Source organism: Silene latifolia, chromosome 5 (assembly GCF_048544455.1).
Source record: "Silene latifolia isolate original U9 population chromosome 5, ASM4854445v1, whole genome shotgun sequence".
In the NCBI taxonomy this organism is placed as follows: Eukaryota; Viridiplantae; Streptophyta; class Magnoliopsida; order Caryophyllales; family Caryophyllaceae; genus Silene; species Silene latifolia.
The window spans coordinates 77,091,140-77,100,660 of record NC_133530.1 but is presented as its reverse complement, the minus strand read 5'-3'; the positions used below and the strand labels follow the sequence as shown (position 1 = coordinate 77,100,660).

At 37.6% G+C, this 9,521-nt stretch overlaps 1 protein-coding gene across 1 annotated transcript; it reads left to right on the top strand.

Moving 5' to 3' along the window:
• Positions 1–5,386: 5,386 nt before the first annotated feature.
• LOC141655575 (uncharacterized) lies at positions 5,387–7,615 on the top strand. The gene is made up of 4 exons (XM_074462649.1): positions 5,387–6,131; positions 6,189–6,345; positions 6,403–6,506; positions 7,530–7,615. The coding sequence occupies exons 1-4, from the start codon at positions 5,387–5,389 to the stop codon at positions 7,613–7,615; spliced, it is 1,092 nt and encodes a 363-aa protein (XP_074318750.1).
• The last annotated feature ends 1,906 nt before the right edge of the window (positions 7,616–9,521 follow it).

Genomic DNA, 9,521 nt, shown 5'->3' with positions numbered 1-9,521 from the left:
ATTAGTTTCCCCATCGACTTTTGCATGAAAGAGAAGCACACAAACTAAATCATGAAAGATGTAGAAAGCTACATAAAATAATACCACTACCTCCAAAAATTGAACTTAGGTCATCAGCAATACTAGTTGATGAGGACACTTTCCTCATGCTAGATGTGGAATTAACGGAAGTTCTGGTTGCTTCAGGGGCTGGCTTGTTCTGGAATTGGGTTTCAAACGGGTTCTAAAATCAACAGTTAACTTAGACAATAAAATATGTTAATTTGACAAAGTACAGCCTGAACTAGCACAATCAATACACACCGATGAGGTTGCCCAAGGCTTTCGTGTACTGCTTGTAGGGGAACTCATGCCAAAGAAGGAATCAAGGTCAGGTCCGTTCTTTTGCCGACTTGCCCGTGCAGCAGTAGCGACTCTCTCATGTGCTTCTTTCTCCCTCGCCTCAGATCTTGCCTTTTCCCTTGCTTCTGAAGCACCTTTTTCAGCTCTTTCCTTCGCATCAGTAGCAGCTCTTTCTTGTCGCACACGCATACGTCGTTCTTGACCTTCTCTGAAATCTCTATCTTGAGTATCCTGAGCAGTATTTTCCTCTTTTTCTACTTGCATTGATTCCCTGCTTTTAGATGACTCGGAATTTTCCCTAACCCTTATCTTGTTTGCATATCTAAATTTAGCTTCTGCCTCCTTCATGGCTGTAGCGGATGTAGCAGCAACCGAATTTGAGTTAAAATAATCACTCGAGCGAACATGGGAATTTTCATCGACATTGCTTTGATGTCTTCCACTTGCAAATTCCTCCAGTTCATCTAAAGGAGTTGCAAAAGAGCCCATTCCTCCAGCACGAGCCGATTTTGGACTTAGGAAGAATGGATTAGAACTAGGGAAAGATGAATATTCATCTACCTCCCTCTGTGCATTTGAAGGAGGAAATGAGCCATACTTGACTCCATAAAATTGTGTAGGTTTGGAAGGTGGGGGGTTTGAAGGAGGAGGGGCAGCTGTAGGTTGCGTAAAGAGGGGAATTTCTGATACAGTAAGCCAAACATCATCGGATGGTGACCAATGTTCTCCTCGGGTGTGGGAGAGACATGATCACGGGAATATGATTCCCTATTTTCAAATACATGAGACGAAGCATTCGGAATTGACCTGCTGGAATCAGATGAAAATGAAGGCATTTCAAAAACACTATTTGGAGATCCCCCAAATTCCTTCACAGGATTCCTCTCAGAGCCTCTCTTCGGATCTGATTGCCTTCCAGAGACCCTTGATCCCGTCCGTGGAATGCTTTCATCTTTTTCCATGCCATATGCTTCTGCTGATTCAGACGGTACAGGATTGGCAACACCAAGGGGATCTATATCCTCATATACTCCCCCGCTGGACGGATTTTCAATTTTTTTCCTGTGTGAATTAACAACTTCCTCAAAAGGATCATTTGAAACTCCAGAAGAAGAAGAAGACATGTTACGATGCAAAGTTGATCCTAAAATGTCAAAAGGGTCCTCCACTACTTTTGTAGCGTTCTTAGCTGCATCTGCAGAACTGTAAAAGCAGAGCATAACCACAAATAATATAAATGTAACTCACTTACATAACACATAAGAGGCTTACAGGCAGACCAGGTGAAAATAAAAAAAAAAAACTTCTCATGTTATTTCATCCAGTTCTTCAAGAGTTCAAGAGCCATAACCATTACACAAACTTATTTTTTAGAAGAAAAATCACAAACAACTACTCCCTCCCGTTGCATTTATTCTTCTCACTTCCCCTTTTGATCCAATCTATTTGTTCTTCCTAATTCTTATATTACCATATATAGTAAGCTTTAAGTTACAAAATAACAAAGTTATCTTAATCGGAATTACTTTTTCACTTATGGATTTTTCTCTTTCACACATTTTTTTCATAAACTTTCCATATCATACCCTTTTATTTTTAGTTAAATTAAAAAATCAATAATTTTAACATAATGTATATAAATACTATAGTATTTACAAACTTATCGTGCGAAGTACGGGATTCTCCCTAATATATATAAAAAAATTGACTTAAAGTTAGTATACTGTATTACTATGATTCGCTTCGATTGAATTTGAGGACTTGTTTTATTCATCAGAATACCAAATTCCCATAATCTGCGTGAAAGTTTAGTTAACGATTATAATTCTTATTCACACCGATGCAAAGTAACCATATGTTGCATATATACAACTCTCATAAGATTTACCCTACTATCTTATTACCTAAGCAAACATATATATTACCTAAGTTACATAAGATTATATACAAAGAATAATATGCAAGATCAGAATAATATCAAGGATATTATTCTTACACTCCCCCTTAAGTTGGAGCAAACATAACTAAATTTTCTATGTAATAATGGAAAATTGGAGGGAATATTAGATTTATTAGGTGTGAGAAGTAGAATCATTGTGGGAATTTTTCTTTAAACTGATAGTAGTAAATCTAGTAATTATTATGCTAAAGGGAGTTAGGCTCCGTTTGGCAAGCTATTTCAGGTACCTGATTTGGTCAAAGTAGCTTATTTGATCAAAATTTCAGGTAGCTTATTTTTTTGTAAGCGTTTGGCAAGTAGCTTATTTGACCAAATAAGCTACCTGAAATGAAATGCTATCTAGAGTAGCATTTGACATTTCAGGTACCTGGTTTGGTTTGATTTTCCGTTTTTACCCTTTAAATATATACTATTAAAAATTATCATATTCTTTTACGTCATTTCATCAAAATCAGTTATCTTTTCAGTTAGTTTGGCAAACATTTTTTTATATAATCAGCTACCTTATCAATTCCTAACTTTCAGCTACCTTATTAGTTTCCTTTTCAGGTTTCAGTTACCTTTTCAGTTTTCAGCTACCTTTTCAGGTTTCAGCTACCTTTTCAGTTAGTTTTACCAAACAGAGCCTTAATTACGTACTAAGTAAAATGGTGTATAGCAAGTCTCTTGAAACTCAATCCTTATATCTTCAGATGGGTCTGAAATAAGAAGGATCAAGTGACACCATTTTTTAAAAGAATATAACCATTTAATGACAAAATGTTATAACTAAAGTTATAACTTTTTACCCTGAAATGATGGCAACATTTTATCATAAAATAATAACACTTTATCGTAAAATGGTAACATTTTGTCTCTCTTATTTCAGACGGGAAAAAGCCCGTCTGAAATAAAAATTTGCGCATATTTATAGAGCAATGGTGGGACCTTCTAGATTTTTTATCTTTTATTTTAATTGCAAATCCCGTCTTTTGACTGGTTAAAGAGAGGTTGCATCATGTATTCATGTAAAGGTAGGTTAAAACTTTAAGAGGGTTGTTGATAAATACATAGTACAAAATAAATGAAATATATGATTGGAGGGAAAGATGATTAAAAAAAGGGTAATTTGGTCTTTTATTCGGTGATACTAGCCATTTACGCGCGATAAAAAGAAAACGTTTTATTGTATTTAATACTCCGTATTTATAAATTTGTATTCTGAAAAATTTGACATCTTTTGTAGATGTCGTGATAAAAAAAAACTCCAATTTATATGACCCATAAAAAACAAATGGGAATTAAGGTAAGATTTGTGGGTTTTTCACCTTTTTTGTGATAGTCAAAGTGAAATGATATGATATATAATGCCAAAAAAACTGAGCTCATCAACCGAAACACCCATTCATCCCGCCAATCCCTGGCCCGGGGTATTCATCATCTGAACCGAAGTTGAGGTATTCACCATCCCAACCGAAGTTGAGGTATTCACCATCCCAAACGAAGTTGAGGTATTCATTTATAATTATACACCATGCCAACATAAAATCATCTCAGACACGAGGCTGAGGTATCCAATCCAAACGAAATTCCAATATAAATAATTAAACAATAAACAATCCAACGATTTATAATCCACATCCATTAACCCATCCATTTTCACAATACTTTTATAAATTCCACAAACCAACAAAGACAAGGCGAGTTGAGTAGTTATCCTACCTCGAGAGCAAGCACTCCAATCACGCAATCCAATAAAATAGCTCCTCACAAAACCGTCTCCTAAATATATAATAATATAATTTAATTATTAATTATTCGATTCTTTAAGTAATAAAGTTAATTATAGTTTAAGTGCTTTAATTATATTTCTCGTATAATTACTTACTAATTAATCATTAATTATGATAATTCATTTACTACGTAAATTACCCATTAAAAACCTGTCTCAAACCATTAATTAAATTCCGTCTTAAAACAACCCAAACTAATTATTTTATTAGTTATAAAATAATTATTATACAACTAATAAGGAGTCATTATATTAAAAACCCGACTTTCCAAAACCCGAGTTAACACCCAAATTAAAACCCGACTCAATTAAATAAAACCCAACCCACGTACAACATCCCCCAATTTCCCGTGAAAACTCCATAAACACAAATGTCGTCGAAACCGTTGTTCCCTACCCTTCCTAAACCCATCTTTCATGACTTCCTTGACCACCATCAGCCCCGACCAAACCTACCACCTCCTAGCCCACACCACGACGAACACCAGAGCCCAATGTTGGAAATAGGGGCTTTTTATGCCAAGTATATTTTTCCAATTGTCCCACATTGGTGAGGAAAAGAGTGTTTGTTGTGTTTATATATGACCACACTCCTTACCATATCACTAGTGGGTCATGGGAGGCTTTTGTGGAAGATTTGCGAGGTGCTTAATTCAGCTCGCACACGCGCGCGCGCGTGCCCGAACCCGGCCCGGCCCGGATCCGGATTCGTGATTCGGGATTCGGGATTCGGGATTCGGGATTCGGGATTCGGGATTCGGGATTCGGCAATCGCCTGCGGCGGGCTGTGCCTATCTTTTTGGGCCAGAGCCGCGTGTGTTTTTGTTCTAGGATGAAGTGACCAGGTTCGTTCATAGGAGTCTGTCCAGGTGCATAGTCAAACCGAATCGTCTGCAATTAAGAGCTAAATCTTCTGTGTTAATGCCCTCTTAATTGCGTTTAACTGCAGTAATTGTGGAGTCGTTTTTGGCTCCTCACCTGCACCATTTCTCCTATAAATAGGACCTGCATTCTCACTTCAGAAACACACAACATTTCTCTTCCTCTCTTCATTCTCTATAATTTCTGGGTAAAGATAAATTATGTCGTTCCAATGCTCTCAGTCTCGAGTGGGCGCGCCTGAGTGCAATAGTGTAAATCCTTGGGGAACTACCGGTCATTTGCTGATCGCCACCACGGTCGTACCGGAAATATAGTTTTCAAGGTAGTGGCTCTCTTACCACGTCACTACAAATTCGGTTATCTCTTCTCCTTTTCATTGTTACTGCAATTTTAGTCTAACAATTTGAAAACTATATTTTGTTGCTGTAACAATGTCGATCATGTCTAAGAATGCTCCTGATTTGTCAAAAGTCGAACCCTTAGATGGTCAGAACTATAAGCGTTGGTCTCAAAAATTACTGATGTTTTTTGAGCAGTTTGAAATTGATTACATTTTATTTTCTGACCCGCCTACGCCTGTAACCGAAATTGCTGCATCATCTGTTGAGACCACACCTCCTGCAATTTCTGTAGTCAAGTCAAATGAAGAGGCTATTAAAAAACATGATAAGGATAATAAAACAGTTAGGTTTCACCTCCTTAATCTTATGACTAATACCCTATTTGACTTGTTTATGGTTCATAAATCTGCTAAAACCATATGGGAATTACTTGAGAAAAAATATGGGGCTGATGATGCGGGTAAAAAGAAGTATGTCGTTGGGAAATGGCTGGGGTTCCAGATGGTAGATGACAAACCTATAATGGAACAAGTTTATGTCTATGAGAATTTCTGTGCTGACGTAGTTAATGAAGGGATGAAACTAGATGAGATTTTTCTAGCAAATGTGTTACTGGAAAAATTCCCCCCTTCCTGGTCTGACTATAGAAACCATCTGAAACATAAGAAAAAAGACCTTTCCCTCCAAGAATTAGTGAGTCACATGAGGACCGAGGAGGCAAATCGTCTCAAAGACAAAACCATTAGTGTGTCTGTAAATGCTTCTAATGCTTCTGTCAAGGCTAATCTGGTTGAGTCAGGTGGTCCGTCCAATGTTGAGAAATTCAAGGGTAAGGGTAAGGCCAAGGTTGGTCAGGGGAAGAACCAGGGTCCTGCTAAGAAAAACGGTCCAGGGAAGCATACCAAACCAGTTGCTAAGATTCAGAAACCAAAGGGGCCAATTGTTTGCTATGTCTGTGGAAAAGCTGGTCACAAAGCCTACCAATGCTCCGAAAAGAAATCTGCTGAAGCCAATGTTGTGACTGATGACATCATTGCTGCTGTGGTTGTGTAATCAAATGTGGTGGGTAATGTTGTTGAATGGGTCTTGGACACTGGCGCTTCTAGACACCTCTGTGCTGATAAGGGGTTATTTGCTGAGTTCGAGGAGGTAGCTGATGGGGAATGCGTTTTCATGGGTAACTCTTCATCCGCTCCGATCAAAGGCAAAGGCAAGATCTTTCTCAAACTCACCTCGGGGAAAACACTTGCTCTAAATAATATTTTGTATGTACCCTCGTTACGTCGAAACCTTGTGTGTGGTGCCTTATTAAACAAAGCTGGGTTGAAACTTGTTTTTGAGGCTGACAAGGTGGTAATGTCGCGTAATGGGGATTTTGTGGGCAAGGGTTATCTTTCTGGGGGTCTTTTTGTATTGAACACTGATTCAGTTTCTAATAATATTGCATCTACTTCTGCTTATATCGCTGAGTCTATTGATGTTTGGCATGGTAGATTAGGTCATGTGAATGTTGACTACATTAAAAAACTTAGAACTATGAGTTTAATTCCAAGTTTGTCGAGTCAAGAATTCTCTAAATGTGCTAGCTGTGTTGAGGCTAAATTCACAAAGAAACCTAGTAAACCAGTTACCACTAGGAAAACGAGTCTTCTTGAGCTAATTCACACCGACCTAGCTGACTTCAAAAATGTTGCAAGTAGAGGTGGTAAAAATTATTATGTCGCTTTTATAGACGACTGTTCAAGGTACACCCGTGTTTATTTGCTTAAGACAAAAGATGAAGCAGAACATTCGTTTATAAGTTTTAAGAATGAGGTCGAAAACCAACTTGACAGAAAAATCAAAAGGGTAAGGTCTGACAGAGGAGGCGAGTATAAATCAAACTATTTAGCCGAGTTTTGTGACAAAAACGGTCTAATACATGAGACTAGTCCACCTTACTTACCTCAATCCAATGGAGTAGGCTGAACGAAAAATAGAACTTTAAAAAAATGATGAATGCTATGCTTTTAAGTTCGCCTTTCGAGGATATGTGGGGAAGCAATTCTATCGGCTTGTCATATTCTTAACCGTGTACCTCATAAGAAGTTAGACAAGACACCCTACGAGATATGGAAAGGCTATCCTCCTAACCTGAGCTTCCTAAGGGTATGGGGGTGTTTAGCTAAAGTGGGTTTACCTGACTTTAGAAGACCTACAGTTGGACCTAAAACCTATGATTGTGTTTTTATAGGTTATGCTCAAAATAGTTCTGCATATAGATTCATTTCTTTGAGTGATCGTTCTATATCTGAAGCTAGAGATGCTGTGTTTTTTTAGCATGTTTTTCCATTACAGAAGAATGTTGATTCATCTTCTAGTTTGCCTGTTACATCTATTGATATCTCTTCACATGCTAGTAGTAACACTTCTATTAGAGGTGATCATGGGCCGGGCCAATGCGGGCTTGGGCCGGGACCTTCTAATAAAAGCGGCCCATTTGTGTGGGTCGGGCCGGGCCGGCCCATATGCGTGGGCTTATTTAGAAAGCCCAAACCCGGCCCTTATGGGCTAATGCGGGCTTTTGGGCCTAAATGGGCTTTTTCGGGCCCTAAAATTTACGACTTACCCTAGGAAATAATTAGCGTAATACCTTCAGTTACAACTTTTAAAACAAACATAGTGTATAAAATTGCACAAAATATGATGAAATGCATATTAATTGCTCTCTAAAATAAAATAATGACAAAAATCGCCACTTTAGAATGCTTAATCATGCATTCTTAGATATGATTTATGTTATGTATACTTTGTTTTATAAATCTAAAAAAATATACTTGAGTTTGTAAAGAGTTGAATATAACTTTAACGCTACTTTAATAGGTTTTATTAGAAAAATATTCATTATTAATAAATATGGGCCGGGCCGGGCCAAAATTTGGGCCAAACGCTTGGCCCAAACCTGGCCCCAAAATATTTTGGGCCTTTTTAGGCCGGCCCATGGGCTTTTTTGGGCCAAAACTAAAGGCCCAAGCCCTTCAAAAAACCGGGCCGGGCCGGGTAGGGCCAATGGGCTTGGGCCATTTGATCAGCTCTAACTTCTATTGATCATATTGTTGAGCCTAGAAGGACTAAGAGACCTAGATGTCCTAAAAACTTTGGACCTGATTTTGTTTCAATATTACTGTCTGAACATGGTTACACTGTTTGTGCTAGTGATGAGTTTGTTTCAGCATTTTTAATAGAAGATGATCCGAAAACATACACTGAGGCTATGAAATCCATTGATGCTAATTTTTGGAAAGATGCTATTAAAAGTGAGCTTGATTCTATTGTGTCTAATCAGACTTGGGAATTGACTGATTTACCTAAAGGTAGTAAACCCATTACGAGTAAGTGGATTTTCAAAAAGAAAATGAGACCTGACGGTATAATAGAAAGATTCAAAGCTAGACTTGTGGTTAGAGGTTTTACACAAAAGAAAGATATTGATTATTTTGATACTTATTCACCTGTGACCAAAATATCGACTATTAGAACTCTTGTCGCCTTAGCTGCTATTCATAACCTTTTTATACATCGATGGATGTCAAAACTGCTTTTTTGAATGGTGAGCTAAGGGAAGAGATTTATATGTCGCAACCTGAAGGTTTTGTGGTAGAGGGTCAAGAGAATAAGGTGTGTAAACTGAATAAATCACTATATGGTCTGAAACAAGCACCTAAACAATGGTATGAGAAATTTAACAACACTTTGGTAAGTAATGGCTTTATAGTAAACAATTCTGATTCATGTGTTTATTCAAAAGTAATAGAATCTGATTGTGTGCTTATATGCCTTTATGTTGATGACATGTTAATACTTGGTAATAATTTGGAGGTAATAATTAAAACCAAAGAATTTCTGTCATCACAATTTGAGATGAAGGACTTAGGAGAAGTTGATGTAATCCTAGGAGTTAAGGTCATTCGAAACTCTAAAGGAATTTCTTTAAGTCAATCTCATTATGTGGAAAAAGTGTTGAAAAAGTTAACTGCTTTGATGTTGTGCCTGCTAGGACACTCTACGATGCTAGTATACACTTATGTAAGAACTTGGGTAAGAGTGTATCCCAAGAAGAGTATACTAAAATCCTAGGTAGTGTGATGTTTCTTATGAACTGTACTCGACCAGATATTGTCTATGCAGTTAGTAGACTGAGTCGTTACACACATAACCCTAGTAGTGAACATTGGAATGCTCTTCG

Excerpts from the sequence above, each read along its gene's own strand:
- LOC141655575 (XM_074462649.1), top strand. The coding sequence starts at position 5,387 with ATGTCGATCATGTCTAAGAATGCTCCTGATTTGTCAAAAGTCGAACCC. Across the intron at positions 6,132-6,188 it reads TGAGAAATTCAAGGGTAAGG|GGAAGCATACCAAACCAGTT; the intron begins GTAAGGCCAAGG and ends AAAACGGTCCAG. Across the intron at positions 6,346-6,402 it reads ATCATTGCTGCTGTGGTTGT|ACACCTCTGTGCTGATAAGG; the intron begins GTAATCAAATGT and ends TGGCGCTTCTAG.